This window comes from Lutjanus erythropterus, chromosome 1, assembly GCF_056507025.1.
Source record: "Lutjanus erythropterus isolate fLutEry1 chromosome 1, fLutEry1.hap2, whole genome shotgun sequence".
Lineage (NCBI taxonomy): Eukaryota > Metazoa > Chordata > Actinopteri > Lutjaniformes > Lutjanidae > Lutjanus > Lutjanus erythropterus.
Window position 1 is genome coordinate 6347205 of NC_139317.1, and position 15686 is coordinate 6362890.

The window sequence follows — 15686 nt, forward strand, 5'->3', positions numbered from 1 at the left end:
ATGGAATTATAAATTCCTGCAAAACAAATGAGTTTTTTTTTCTCAGTGAGAACAGATGGGAATGTTCAACTTGAGGAACGTTCAACTTGAAACCATTTGAAGCTGCTTTAAACCCGCCTTATGTGTTTCATGTTCAGAGCCATAATTTTAACAGTTTAGCGTGCTGCTCTCAATGGTCTCTTAAAGGCACAATCTTTGATCCACATGTAAACCTGCCAGCGATTACACATATTTATTGTGTCAAAGCGCTTGTTGTGCTGATGTCAGTCGCCTTTTTTCAGTCACTTGACATTAATGGTGACCTGGAGGGCAAAACAATGGGCCAACATGGCGGTTCAAGCTGGAGTCTCCAGAGAGATGGAACACAGGCAGCTAAAATTTCCCTCTGTTTCACGCCACAAGCATTTTGATCACCTCTCAACTAAAGAAAAACAAAGATATGGAAACAAACTACAAGTTTTGGGCAATCCATATGCAGCACCCGCCACCATATCTGAGTCGCTAACGTCCCTGTCAGAGCTCCAATTCGACGATGTTTACATCCGTATCGTGGAGACACTGGCGATCTGGATGAAGGCGTACAAAAGTGCAGACACTTACATGTATTTTTGATCGGAATGGGTCAATAATGCCGCGGTTTGGGAGGTGAAGGATAAGAAATTGTGGTCAGTGTTCTAGAGCGGTAACGACAAGGCAGCATAATTTTGTTAGTTAACATCACATCATGACATAAATTTAATCAAAAGTTTGGTAAAGTGATTGCTGTAAATAAGTGTGTGCTCTGATGGCTGCCGTTGTTTGCCCTCCCCGGGGTCAGAGGGACGTTTAATGGCACAAATCTACAATCTCCTCCTCTCTGGGTTGTCTTTGTTGGATGGGAACCTGTAGAAACAAAGTACATCGGATCGCACAACAACTGTCCGAAACAACAGCGACCGTACAGTTTGTATGCTGGCAGGCAGCGGAAGACGTTTTGCCCTCTGAGGGGGCATTCCCACACGGACATGATGCACATGAAAACTATGAATTAGTAGAACTCTTCAATTCTATGTGTGTTCCACCAGCAGCAGAAGGTTTCAGTTGGGTTTTTAGTTGCCAGTAGCAACCACAACTGTCTCAGTTCAATGGAGAGGCGGGACGAACATTGGATTAGGGCTGCAACTAACAATAGTTATTTGGTCAGTATTGTCAGGAAATGGTTAAAATGTTGATCAATGTGACTAAGATGACGTCCTCAAATGTTGTTTTGTCCACAACTCAAATATATTCAGTTTACTGTCAGAGAGGAGTAAAGAAACCAAAAAATATGAACAGTTAAGAAGCTGGAATTAGAGAATTTTGACTTTGTAAAAAAAAATTCTCAGACTGATTAATTGATTATTAAAATAGTTAATAATCGATTATTCGTTGCAGCTCTACATGGGACCTTACTTAGGAAAAGATGTCTACTGTAGTTAATGGAGAGAGACGTGACATGAATCGCACATATGATGTTTGTCAGCTTAAAAGATCATTTTATTTTACAAATCAAGAAAGTCGCTGTTTGTCATAAAACTGTTGAGGTATCAAACTGTGAAGATACATAATTAGAAAGACCACAAACCCAACAGTCACGTAAGCAACATCATGACTTTCTCCCTCCACAAGCTAATGTCAGCCACTGCAGCTACTCTGCCGGTGTGTTTTGTACCAGGATGCAGTCACACGAGCAATGGGTTTTGCTCTTTCTTTTGCTTCCCGGCCGATCAAAGGACCAGTTGCTGGACGGTTTCACACCAAACTAAACTACAACAAATCTATGACAAACTCAGACTTTCCTGTCTTGTAAAATGATGGTCTAAATGTACAAAATAAATGGACCATGGGGCACACAGAAACTTCGCCTCCCTTTTGCAGTTGCTGCCCACTTGCTGTTTCATCCACCATTTCTGTCAGATATCTGAAAAAGCAAACATTGTCAAACATTTTTCTGCTCCCCAGATCCCCTTGTTAAAGCTTTATCTGTATCCTGTGAGTCCAGTTTTCTTGTGTCTAGGTCTTTTTTTTTTTTTTTTTTTTTTTTTTTTACAACACCTTTATGGTACCTCATTATTTTCTGATTTGCAGTAGCTGTCAGAATTTGTTGTCCAATACTGTTTTCACATTTGTGTCCAGTAAAAGGTAATCAAAGACAATCCACTGTCTTCAGCCTTTACTGAAGTGTTCTGTTTAGCTCAGTGTGTAGCTGTGGACCAACACACATACTGAGGGCAGAAGAATATGGGACTTTACAGTTTGTCATTTTAATAGTAAACAGTATCTGCTGGCTTCTCAAACACCCTGTAACTGAGAGACTGTTTCTTCAATAGGTTAAAAAGAGCATCCTGTTTAGCGCATTTAGATGTCTGCTCAAGAAACCAAGTTTATTAGAAATGTATACTATAACCAGGTGTTGTTTTGAAGCTCTAATTATCAGTTTGTGCAACCCTGCGTTGTGTAATGATAATAAATAACCTTGATTGATGAGATTTTGGCCATGATACTAAAAACAACAGACAGGTGATCATACAGATTGAGAGCAAGTGAGTTTTATGTAGTTTTGCACAAGGTTTTTCTTGCCGTTGAGGAGTTAACAGTGGCATTAAAGGTAAATATCAACTGTATTGTGAACATCCAAAGTACAATTACAGAGTCAGAGTCAGTCTTTGCATTTAAGCAGTGGGAAGCTGCTGTGCAGCACCCAGGGAGCAGCTCCAGCTGTAATCCAGCACCTTGGTCAGAGGTACTGACTGGAGAGTTGACCTAACGTGCATGTTTTTGATCTCAAACACCCGGAGGAAACCTGCACAGGCACAGAGAGAACATGCAAACTCCACATAGAAAGCAATGCTGCTGTAACTGATAGAACCAGCGGCCAGAACGCAGAAAAAAATAAATCAAAGTTCCCCGTAAGACTAAGAAAGTATCAGTGTTGCAGCCTGGAGGGAATAATTATTTTTAGCTGTGAGATATTTTATTCAAAATGATTCAGTCAGAATATAAATTGTTCTAATTCCTGTTATCCTGTTGAAAATCTAGAAAACAGTATATGTAATTTTTCACAGCTGAACAGCAGACTATTTGTAAAATTCAGTTTATGCAGGAAAAAATAAAGGCAGAACTAGCTTTTGCGGATTCTGTCCAAATTCTCAAGCCAAAACAAAGAGCTGCAAACTGCTGCTCAGACTCCTTTTATATTACATGTTTGTTTTGTTGTTTCCTTCGTTTCCGTTGCTCGGTCACAGTTCATATTGACATCAGTATTTTTCTTTCGTGTTTGAAGCTGTGCACCGTATGATTGATGTGTGTGTTTTTGACTTTCGACAGACTGATGTGTGTGTTTTTCCACTTCCTACAGACGATTGACTGTAACAGAGTGTGTTTGTCCGAGCTGGAGTTTGCTTCAGATTTCTGCTTGAAGATGACAAACACCACAGACTGCACAGTAAGTACACACATACAGACACTGTCCACTCATACACTGAGACATCCACAATAATACTGCTGTGTAGAAGTTTGTATAATTGATCAAGTTTGAGTTTCAGCCTCAAATTGATCAAATAGTCAAACTGTGTGAATGAGAAATATTAGATCAGCACGTCATACTTTATGTTGCTGAGATCTCAAATGCAAAAACTATTAGTGTTGCTGTAATGTAGAAGATATTCTTTGTCCTCCCAAAAAGTTTCCTATGTGAGTTTTTTTTTCTAATTTAGTCTAAATGTTGAATGTCAGTGTCTTAAAAAAATGACCTGAAACCAAAGTTTGGACGTCCACTGTTACCACCTGTCATTTATCATAGATGTTGTGTGAAAGGAACGAGGCAGTACAAACAGCGGAGGCATCAGTCACCTCCCGTTGATGGATAATGTCTCTGTGTTTAGGTGGATGTCTGTCAGTTGGATATTTAATAGAGTTTCAAATCGAATCAGAGCGGTGAGGCTAATGTGACTCTGAATTACGTGTCACCCGCCATAGTGAATGTTCGCAGCCTGCTTGCCATGTCATTCTCGCAAACACCAAAACACGCTCACACTCACACTCACTTCAAAGTTGCATTGAAAAACATGTCCGCCTTTCCTGCACGTGGTTAGTCTGTGCATTTCAGTCATGTCCACTTATACATACTTGTCTCAAAATGTCTGCATACTGAGTAAGTTTGTCAAATAAAAAGACGAATAGGTAGCCATGATAGTTTATTTACAGATTTTGACTTAAAGAGCTCAAATATTTCAACCATTTGGAAGCAAACTCATTAGAAAAGTTAATTAATAGCTCTTTCCTACTGTAGATATATGTACTTTCCTGTGTGCCTTTGAGCAAGGCACATAAAGCTCCTGTTATACTGAGTTTCTGGATGAGATGTCCCTGTTGACTTTCTCAAAGAGAGTTTTTCAATCTGTCAGAAATGGAATAGGCTTCATATAACAAAGGTTAAGTGATACCTTTCTTGGTTTGTTTTTCGTTTGCTTGCTTCCGGTGCAACTAGTCCCTTAGAGCTGCAGTTGGTAACTTCTGTGACAATTAGCATTTTGTCATAGTTGCTCAAACTGTCACTATATCATGATAATAGTACACAAGATGGATATTATGTGAAAGAAAATCAGGTTTTTCTGGTTCCTCCTGATGGCATTTGAAAGAATCCATTGCGCCAGAACAAAAACAACCAATCAGAGCCAGCTTCCAACTCCAAACGTCTGTATATGATGACCTGGGAATGAGACTTTGCTAACTCTAGTGGATGGCAGTGTCCACACCGCAACTATAAAGACAATGATTTTGTTTGGATCTTTTTCAGAGCAATTTGGTAAACTGTAGAAACACTGAGCCAATCAAAATCCACCTGAAATTACAGGATATAGCCTATGTCTTATTAAATGCTTATACAATGTAATATTAGGATTCAAATAATAGAGTACAACATTACAAATAGTCTGAAGATCCTTTGGTACTTCCTGATGCCCTCTGCGACAATCGCTAGGATACTATTAAATTGATGTTGACTCATAGGAAAGTATAAATAAATTTTATCCTCAAAAGATGACAGCTCTCATAACAGAATGTTGAATTCTCATAACTTCTCTTGTCTTTGAGGATTTTCGTGTTGTAGTCATTGTTAAAGGTGTCGTTCTTGATGTGGACGACCATTTAACCACCAGCATCCCCACCATATTCATATACCTTTGTCCAAAATGAAAATCAGAATTATTTATTTGCATCACTTCAAATAAACACAGTTAATCAATGAGAGACAAAAATAACGAGTCCTGTGAAAGACATTTCATGACTCATCTGAAACCCGGCTGAACCTTTGAGTTGTGGTTTGTAGGTCAGCTTGACCAACGACCGCCAACACTAAATTGAAGTGTGTGTCCTCAGCGAGGGTCAGCTACAGGCACCAAAGCATGGAGAATTGTTTATGAGTCTATTTGGTGAGGTGCCGGCAGCCACCATCAACCCCCGCCCACTTCCCCCTGAACTTCCTCCGGTGTCTGAGCTGCATTTCTCTCGTCTGTGGTACCGGCGGAACCATCCTGCCGACTACAGAAGAGCCTCAACACCGCAGGCTCTGACGCTCCGTGCTGTGAGAAGTGATCTGTCCGTTAAAAAAAAAAAAAAAAAGCTCATTGTGTTGGAGCTGCTTTGTGTTGTGCTGCAGTGTTACTGCACTGTCTGGTGTATTGGTTTAATGGATAATCAATAGGTGGTTATTATCTGGCCTGTGCTCCCTGGGTGAGGCTGGGGAATTTAATGGGATTTGTAAACATCCTCTCATTTTTCCTGTCTTTTCTGCTCTGTAATTGAAAACATCCAGTTTCTATTTCTAGGATGTAAGTCCAGTCATGTTAGGGGTCCTCTGCAGCAGAACAGATGATGGGATCATAGGGTACAGAGGTGAAATTTTCCAGTTCTCTATTTTATTTTATTATGATTTTAGGTGCATGACCACTTTTCTGAGCTTTGTCCCTCCTATTTCACACTTCTGATCATCCTCAGTTGGCCTGTAGATATGCAAGAACATACATTTGTTTCTCATGTACAGGATGCATCATGATCCCCGCCAGGCTTACCTGGAGGGGATCTTCCATGTGATCATTGGACCTGGAACTTTGTCCGCAGCTAATCTCTCATATTACTGGACTGATTGGCCTCATTTTTGCGCACCTTTCTGACTTTATGTTGAATTATCTCCGTTTTTTTTATGCTTCCACACTGGTGACAGCTGTGGCCAGAGGCATTATGTTTTCAGGTCATCTCATTCTTGTAAACATGATATCTTAAGAACACCTGGGGGGAATCTCTTCAAACTTGACACATACGTCCACTTGGACTCAAGGATGAACTGATTAGGTTAGAAAGGTCATGATGACTGGGTATACATTGTGATTTAGACTGGTTGACTTGTCGAACTGAACTAGTTAATTACTTTTTACAATAGAGAAATTGTATTTTCATTGCAGCTGAAATGTGTGGCACTTTGCACTGTGCAGTAGGACAGTTGGACATCACTAAATACTTCAGCTTTTCAGGCCGAACAGCACCACAGACTCTGCAGGTAAACAACACTGTTGCTGCTACACAGCGTGGCTAACGTTAGCAGTGCTGCACCCTGCTCTCCTGCAGCTTAATGTCTGTGCCTGTGCTGAATGTGATTACGTATTGCTACAGTCGAGCACTTATATGCCAATTTATTCTGACACAGCCTGCATTCAATCTTACTAGAATTCTCTACATCAAAAATACTGACAAACTGTGCTGGTTTTATGAGCTGCTATCTGTCCCACATCTGTCCTATTGATAACAACATCCAGGCATCAGTGAGAGCTGCAGCTCTGGCTAGCGGCTAACAGCTTAGAGGCAGCAGTTAACTGACTTTTTATATGAATAAAATATTGATAAATTGATCAGCGTGTGGTGTGAAGTTTAGTTCTAATGTCAGCTAATTGTGCACATCTCTAATGGTGACCTCACTAAACACATTTTTGGCCATTACTCAAAAATTCATGTTAATTATGATATTACACGTAAATATGTAATAGAAAAAAAAAAGATGATGTGATGACATTTTCTTTCCAAAAGGTCAAAGGTCACCTTCACTGTGACATAACATTCAATTTGCTATCAGTCCTCTTTCATTCTGCCAAAAATATGCTTGTTTTTTTATGGCAGAGGTGTACAACCACGAGGCAGTAATTCCAGTTTTCATAGGTTTTTAGGTGTGCGATTACTTTCCCCTGATTCGTCCCGTCTATTTCACGCTTCTGATTATCCTTTTTTGGTGTGTTGATATGAAAGACCATACATATGTGTCTTTGTATGTCATGTATAGGATTTATCATTTACTCAGGCTGTCAGACTCAATTTATTCAGGTCTTCCTTGCTTTTACAGTGCAGGGATCACTTGTACGCACTGTAGATACTCTCCTGCATTCAGCCTGCTTCTCCCAGGATTTACAGATGGATTATTGACCTGCAGGAGCAGGGTGATGTTACCACAAAGATACTGATCTGTAGTCAGTATCGGTTGCAGCTCCTCAGAAGTAGTTAAGGTTAGGCTGTGTGAAGGGTAAACCGCTCCTGGACCAGTGCTCGGGGATCGGTGAGGGAGAGCTGCTGCGCCTCCTGTCCTGTGATGGAGCGCCTGCTTTTGTTCTCCTGTCGACAGTCCATTCATCAGCCCAGCCTGCCTAACCTTGCATTAAATGAACAGCACAACCCCTGCGTCTGCGCCGTTCACGCACAAGACAAATCCTCTCACTCTAGCTTTTTTTTTTTTTATCACTCCTTTCCTTTCTTGCATTTTACACCTCACATGCTCTGCGCCATGTGTACATTGTCTCTGCTTTTGCAAACCATGAAGCCACACAGATATACAGATATATATGTGTTGAAACTTTCATTAAAACTTTGATCACAAATTCTCCCAGGGCATCTATTCCATTTCTTTTTTTTTTTTTATTAGCCTCAACATCTCTTTGATCCATTTACCTGAACCTTAGAACAGGTAGCAAAAATGGCTCATCCCCTCCTAAAGGCTGGAGATGATGTATGCTGATGGTGTGGCAGGAGAGAATAAGTTTCTGTCTGTAATTAATTTTAACACCGCCGTCTCACCGCTGCTGATGTAGCTACTGTAGCGCTACGGAGAAAAATGTCTCTGCAATCCATCTCTAACCTGCTTTCCATCAAATTTAAATTGTGTGGGGGGGAATGGCCTTCTGGACTGACAGGGCAGGCACTCGTCAACTTCAAGGACGATTTTCAGCACATTAAGAAGGGAAATGTTAATGGAAAAATCCACTCTTTAACTCACAATAGTGTATCAGTACGTTGCATTCAGAGTTGGGGTATCCACTGACTGTCAATAAGAATTAGATTGGTGGGAAATCAACAAATGAATTATGTCAACAGCCTAGAAGTTAAAGGGGAAGTACACTGTTTGTTTACGTGTGTCTGGAGTACTACTGCACATACAGTGTTTATCGCCTCGCTGGGACGGATGGGCTGCAGAGCGGGGAGTGGGTTTGGGGGGCGGTGCTTACTTGAAATGAGTGCACATAAATGAAATTGATAATTTGTTGGGGATTGGACGCCTGAAACCTCAACAGGCTCCAGTAAGAGAACACAGAGTTGGATTTAAGCTCTTTACCTGCAGACTTGAAATAGTAAAAATAAGCACAAACAGAACAGCATAGTTGTGCATAATTTCCTAGTTTCTGAAATAAAGCAAAAAAAAAAAAAAAAAACGCTTGCACACATGTCTGTATAGTTATACAAGCTAGCTGGGCTGACCGGTAAACTTAACACTTAGGACCTCTGTCCTTATAGCATTTTTTGGACAGCATCTTTCCAAATGTCAAGAAAAATCAAACCCACAGCCAGATGCTTCATCCCAGTGCTCTCCAGTGCCCTGCCAAGCAGCTTTCTGCCTGAAAAAAAAAAAAAGTTGGTAGACCTTTAGCAAAGCTAATTTCAGAACAGGCTTAAGTTACTCACTGACATTTACATGCATTGACTAGACAGAGTAACATCATAAAATACAGAGAGAGAGGATCAAATTCTCGTGCTACATGAACCTTAACAGTAGAATTTAGATCGTCAGTGACTTCAGCACTGGTGATGACGCTGAATCTGAGGACTTTTCCAAAGGTTCTGTCATAGTTTTTTTTTAAATCCAGCATCTAGTGGTAACTTGATGAACTGCACCCTGAGAGACTAAAGCCAGTTTTTTAAAGTCATACACAGAGAGACCCGTGCAGTGGAGCGCAGCAGCCATGCAGCCACAAGTTGTGTTTTTACTGATCAGTTTTTTCAACTAGAAAAACCTCTTCTCTTTCATTATTGTCCTCTCATCCATCATGAGCCACAGGCATCAGTTTCTGAGGGTCATCTAAAGGCATTGTGAGCAGTCACTAAGAGGAGTAGTGGTTACATGAAATTAATTTTCATAACTGCATTAAAGGTTACCCCCCGTAATGAGCTGTACATCCCAGAATACTGATGCTGTATAACGGTATAAACACATATGAGGGTTGACGCGCTCTCCTCTACTCATTTATCAGCAGAGATGTTCTTAAAGGGAGGATTCTGATACTTAAGGATTCTGATACTTGTCAAGCTGGATGTTATTCTCATATTCCTGAATACTGATCATTATAACATTTAACATCAGCAGTACATTGCGGAGGAGGGGGCATTCAAGTGCGCAGGTACATCAGAGCACTATTCCCAAATGGGACGTGGACCTTGGAGGAAAAAAAAAATGAGTAGAAATCAAAAAACAAAGGAACAAATACTTGAATGTAAACTTTCTAACCTGGATCTAACAGATGAATAAAAGAGTTTTTCACCTGTTTGGTGATGGAGTGTGTGAAGCTCTCCAACTCTCCACCACCAACTTCACGGTTTGGTTAGTAACCTGGTTGCAGTTATTTCAGAGATACTGGGATGTAAATAACAGAATGGATTAAATGCTGAATATTCAAGTCAAGCCCTCATCATGTCTAAACCACAAAAATGTTCAGGAAAACATGTGGAAGCTGCTAAAAGTTACAGAGAAGGACTTGGTCAGGAGTAAAGGGGGTAATATTTTGAGAAACTCGGGTTAACAGGTGGTAAAGATCCGTACAAGCTGGCTCCCTCTTCTTGGAATAATGACAGGACAGTTTTGCATTCTATTTTTTATGCCAACATAGTGAACTACCCTGTTTTTGGGTTGTTGTTTTTTTGCTGAGCCCACACACAACTGAAAACTGTAATGGTTACAAAGGTTTGGTGGTCATCAGCTCATCGTTGACATGTTTATTATGAAACCCAAGGCAGGTGATCGATTGATCTTTACATTTTGGACATGTAACTAAATATCTAAGACTTTTAGGATTTCCAGTCTGATAGTCTACCAGTACTAGTTAATTTTAATCTAATCATTTCACAGCAGCAGTGCCTCCAGGACCCACTAGGTGGCGCTCTGTGGACCACCAGTGGGCTGATGTAAACAATGAAAACATCCCTCTTTAACCAGTTTCTTAAAGAAGTCTATTGATGGGAAACTAGGGTATTATTCTGACAAGTTTATATTATGTTGACCAAAGTTGACCATATTGTGCAACAGTGCTACCTTCAAATGTTTCTCGTAAACCTAGGAAGTTGTGTATGCCACTCGTGAACTCTGATAACTCTGGCAAAACAACATCATTCAGGGGAGCAAAAAATTACGAATAGTGGCGAGTTCAGGTGCATTTTCTGCAGTCAGTAGCGCCAACATTGCTGACCTCCAGCTTGATAACATGCTGTAAAGATTTTGGACAAAAAGATTTTGGCAGGAGTCACATCGACCGAGGAAGAGAGCCTGGCCCGCCAACTGCTTTCCAAAAAACTTCAGCGCAACAGAAATCACTACTCGTCTCGGAGTCCAAGTAAAAGTAAAAAGGGCAATTGGCCACTTTCCCTGGTAGTAGAGGCTACAGGTCGATGAAGAGTGCACAGTGTGTACCTTGTTCTGGGTTTGCAGTTTGGATCCTTGCAGATATAAGCCAGCGTCTTGCATTTGCTATTGTTTGTTTAGCTTCAACCAGAGCTGACTCATCAGTATGGCAGGTAGTCAGCCAGAGGTGAGTAAAACATTATCATAAGTGATTATCATGAACTGAGAAAAAATGAGAGTAACTTCCAGGTAGACACAACTGGCACTTGCTTAAAAAAATTGCATTTTTCTGACCACACATCTTTCCCCTTTGCCATCTCTCACTTTAAACTTAAAATTACTAAATACAAAATTCAGCCTCATGAAATCAGAGCAAACATTTGTAATCCTGAGCAGAGAATGACGTCACACTCCCAGTGGTTTTGTTGTGATTTAGTCTTCTCTGTTTATGATGTCCGGAAAGGTCTTGATTTGTCCACAGCCTAAAGATTTTATTTTTATCTGAGATGCTGGTGCTCTACAGTGACCTCTAGGGTAAATGTCGTATGTAGCACCTTTTAACTGTGTTCAGTTTTTTTTATTATTCCTTGAGAAAACCTGAACAAAGCTCAGTGGCGCGGCTAACCAGTCGGTTTTGCACAGCGTGAATCTGGACCCTCTTTCTCTGTTACAGTGCGGTCGCTCGTGTGTTTGTCTGAGAGAATTGTGGCTGAGGAACTGTAGGTGCGCTGCAGCCGAGGCTGACTCGTGCTCCACCTCACTGGATTGGCGGCAGTTGGGTGGAGAGGCAGGGAGGAGAGATGGTGGGGGGGGGGGGTTCACACCAACCCGCCCGTGAGGTGGTCGTGCTTGAAGCCTCCACGCCTGGATAAACCCCATCAAAAGCGCATTAGCCCTCTCCTCTCCCGCCCCCTCGCTCCCTCCCCCTCAGCGCCCCTCCCTCTCCCTCCCCCTCAGCGCCCCCCCCCTCCTCCCTGTGTCCCCCCCACCGTTGTATAATAGTATCTGGCCGGGCCACGCGGCTCGCTGACACACAGCCGGGCAAAAGGGGAGCGATGATGAATTGCTCCCTGTTGGTGTTATCCATGATGATAATTATTAATTTTCCCCCCGCTCTTCCCGGAGAATGGGGGCCGGAGAGCTGCAGTGTAGCGGAGCCTCCTCCGTGGGCCGTCAGGGAGCCCACTATCATCACTTATCACAGACAGAGCCGGGGCCCAAGGCTAAACGCTGATGAAAATGAAAAGCACTCATTCTGATTTGTCCTGTTTTTGGTGTGTGGGAGTGCGTATATGCCTCGATATTTTAATTTTACCCTTTCCTTTCCTCATCCTCTCTCTCACTCTGTCTGTCACTCTAGCATCCTTAACTCTCCCTCACTTCTTCCTCAATGTCCTGTAATACAGAAGCCATAATCTGTCAGGGCCTGCAGAAGTCAGATACAATATAATGGCAGGGAATTAGTGAAATTATTAGAAATTAATGGAATAAGTTTTATGTTAAACAGTATTGTTTTTGCTATTTTTTGTATATACATATACATATAACAGCCTCTGATGAGCCACCGAATGCTACCTGCTTAGCACCAAACAGCAGACAAAGTTAGCAAATGGCTAGTGAAGAAAGTGGAAGATGTAGCCGTGAGAACCTGATACTTTTCTCAGGAGTTGTGAAAGACTACAGTAGGGCAGAATATGGCGGAAACAGAATACATTATTCATAGGTATGTTTTAATTGCATAATCAATTGAAAATAAGAATCATTGTGTATTTGTTACCCTGAAACGAGCACTTGCACTGTTCATGATAAATTCTAATGCACTCTTGCTTATATAGTTCAGGGGATGAATGATCAGAGGATCATCGAACCATAGTTCAGGTTCGCCCAAAAAATCCAGAACAGAAACAGTTAAACAATTGAACTCCACAGTTCAGTTAGGGCTGTGACGATAACCGTGTTACTGCAATATCATGGTCATGTGATGCGTACTGTGGCTAATTACCTAGTTAATTACCTAGCGCATTGATTTATTAATATACCTAAGAATCAGTGCTGTCACACAGGAACACAGTCTTTGATTGGTTGACAGACTCAACCCAAGGCATCGTGGGATTACCAGTGGCTGGCTAACAACAAGTGTTTTAATTAGAAAAATAGCTGTATAACTACAGACGACATTTGCTGTTAGATTTATCATCATAGATTTACAGTTATGGTTAGCATTAGGATTAGCATTAGCTTTACTATTAGCCCTTTGTGCTTAGCTGACTTTGGGGCAAACCCTCATCACTTTTCTAGCAGCTGAGAAATAACAGGCAATGCAGCTTTTATTAACTGTCACACTGTAACCTGAACTGTACATTTACTGCCAGCTTGACAACTTACTGCTGAGTTTCTGCTCCGCTATGAGCAGCGCAACACTTAGTCTGCTGCTAGTTCTCCTTCAGTCACAAACTGCACACGCTTATGCATTGCCCTATTCCTTAATGGAGCTATGCTACGCTAATGACATTATGCTTCAGTGAAGTCCAATAGACTGTAATATAAAGGCAGTCGTGCTAAAGCATCATCCTATGGGAATATGTTGCTTTGCCACCGCAGAGTAAGAAAAACTCCTTCAAGTACATTCAGTTTTTTTTTTTACCTGTTTTCAGCAACTATTTTCTAACATGCATCATATGTTTAGACGAAAATCTCTGAATTTCCTTTAAAGGGGTTTTAATTCTCGGTATAGATGACCATGAACAGAAACTCAGTTTGCTGTTGAATAACAATTTTCAGTCCCCATCTGGAAGTTTGAATCCTGCTATACCGTTTTATTGTGTGTCATAAAAGAAATCATTAAGTCCACTCAAAGGGCCCCGAGAAGTTTGATAAACTCCCTTCTCTCAGCCCAGCTTTAATCAAAACGCAGTAAACGCCTGCGATCAGCTCGGCTTGGTACAGTCCATATCAGGTGTGAGTCATCAAGGTCTTTATTGCTCATCTCAACACTTTCACATCTTCTTGTGTTTTATGCACGAGGCAGTTACATTCCTTTCCTTTCTTTCAAATGTGATTTTAATGGGGCAGCGAGGCGCTGAGCTTCTGCAAGTTTCACTCTGTGGCCTAAATTTTAATTGCCCGTCTCGCTGCAGTGTGAAAGTTGCACGACGCACAAGTGACAATCAATCTCGCTTACGAGGCGTTGTCATCAGCGAGGCGCGATGAGGATGATCTCTGCCTCTCCGGCTGAGAGAGGTGAATCCGCTCTGCCTGACGAGTAATTACGCCTAATTTCCTAATTACCTCAGCACCGAGCGTCTCTGTAGCGTTCATTAAAAGCCATAATTGCATTGGGTTGACATGCTCTTTTATCCACTTTGGGTTCTTTTCTGGCGGTTTAGCTGTGAGCTAGTGGTGCCGCCCCTGCCTGTCTGAGTCGATAAAGGTTGATTGAAGCCTCGGCGCGGGGAGTGTGTCGAACACAGCTTCTGACGGCATTGTGATTATCAAGCCTGCATGTGTGTGTGTACTGTACATGGATGCATTGTGAGTTAAAGATCTCTCTCAGCCAGTTTTAGTTGAAAAAAAAAAATATTTAGATACAGTTTGGGAGACTTTTTACAGAAGCTGTGAAGAGATGGTGCAGATTTTGCTTCTCCGAGTGATACAAACCAATAAAAAACACACCCTGTAAAAAAAAAAAAAAAAAAAGGAACCTCCTCCTCAGCTTTTACATTATGTTCCAGTTAGTCTCCCTTTCCTGTTCCTTCCCTCCCTTTAACTTCCTCCTTCTTTCTGTTTTCCTGTCTTTACCTTTCTCTTCCCTCCTGTTCCCCTCCTCTGTCCTTCTATTTTCCTCTTTCCCTCTCTTGCATTGATTCAGCTCTTCTTTGTCTCAGAGAGCTGGCCTCCAAGTTGTCAGCTGCGTCAGGATTAAAAGCTATTAGTTCTGCATCATTGCCACTACAAGTGCGCGCCTGAGATTGATAGAGTGCCTCTCTTCCTCCAGTGGGGGGAGAAATGGGAGGAAAACAAGCCTGGGGGGTGGTTTTTACCTCACATATCTAACGGTCACCTACAGGCACTCTGGCCCTGGACTTTCCCTCAGTTTGTTTTAGGTGGGTGAATTGGTTTTCACTCAGTTGTATTTATAGCTTTGTATTTCCTTACTGGGCAGATGGCATATTTAAAAAGTAAGACTACATTTCCATGCAGGCTTTTGTTGAAATAAAAATCCAATCTGAGGGGAAAGAAATCTGTCATTTCTGGTCACGTTGAAGACCTAAAAAAGCCTTAATGAAGCTTCAGACTCAGTCTTATCAGCGTGATAATGGACTCCCTGAGAGCAGAGATTTGTCAGTTGTCTAATTTCCTTTCCCTTGGATGGTATTATTCAGATGTAGCGCCGCAACTAAGTTGCAGGTTAGTTGTTTGGTCTGTTAAATGTAAGACAATAGTGAAAAGTTTCTTTGAATGTTTTGTTTTACCCACAACCCAAAGATATTCAGTTTACTGTCATAAAGGAGTAAAGAAAGCAGAAAATACTCAAATTTAAGAAGCTAAAATTAGAAAATTTTGACTTTTTTTCTTAAAAAGATGTACTCAAACCAATCGGTTAATTATCAAAATGGTTGGCGACCAATTTGGTAATCAGTTCATCATTGCAGCTCTGTTCAGATGAACACATATTGACATCCAGTCAGACCAAAAGGACCACATTAGTGTTTATTTTCCTTAACTGATTCCACATCTGTGCTGT

General features: G+C 41.3%; 1 protein-coding gene across 1 annotated transcript in view; it reads left to right on the forward strand.

The window, feature by feature from the left end:
- prmt3 (protein arginine methyltransferase 3) overlaps positions 1-15686 on the forward strand; it is a 79841-nt gene that overhangs the window by 47482 nt on the left and 16673 nt on the right. The window contains exon 13 of the mRNA XM_084731661.1: positions 3377-3463. Within this exon, the coding sequence (XP_084587787.1) occupies positions 3377-3463 (87 nt within the window). The remainder of the gene's footprint in view (positions 1-3376; positions 3464-15686) is intronic.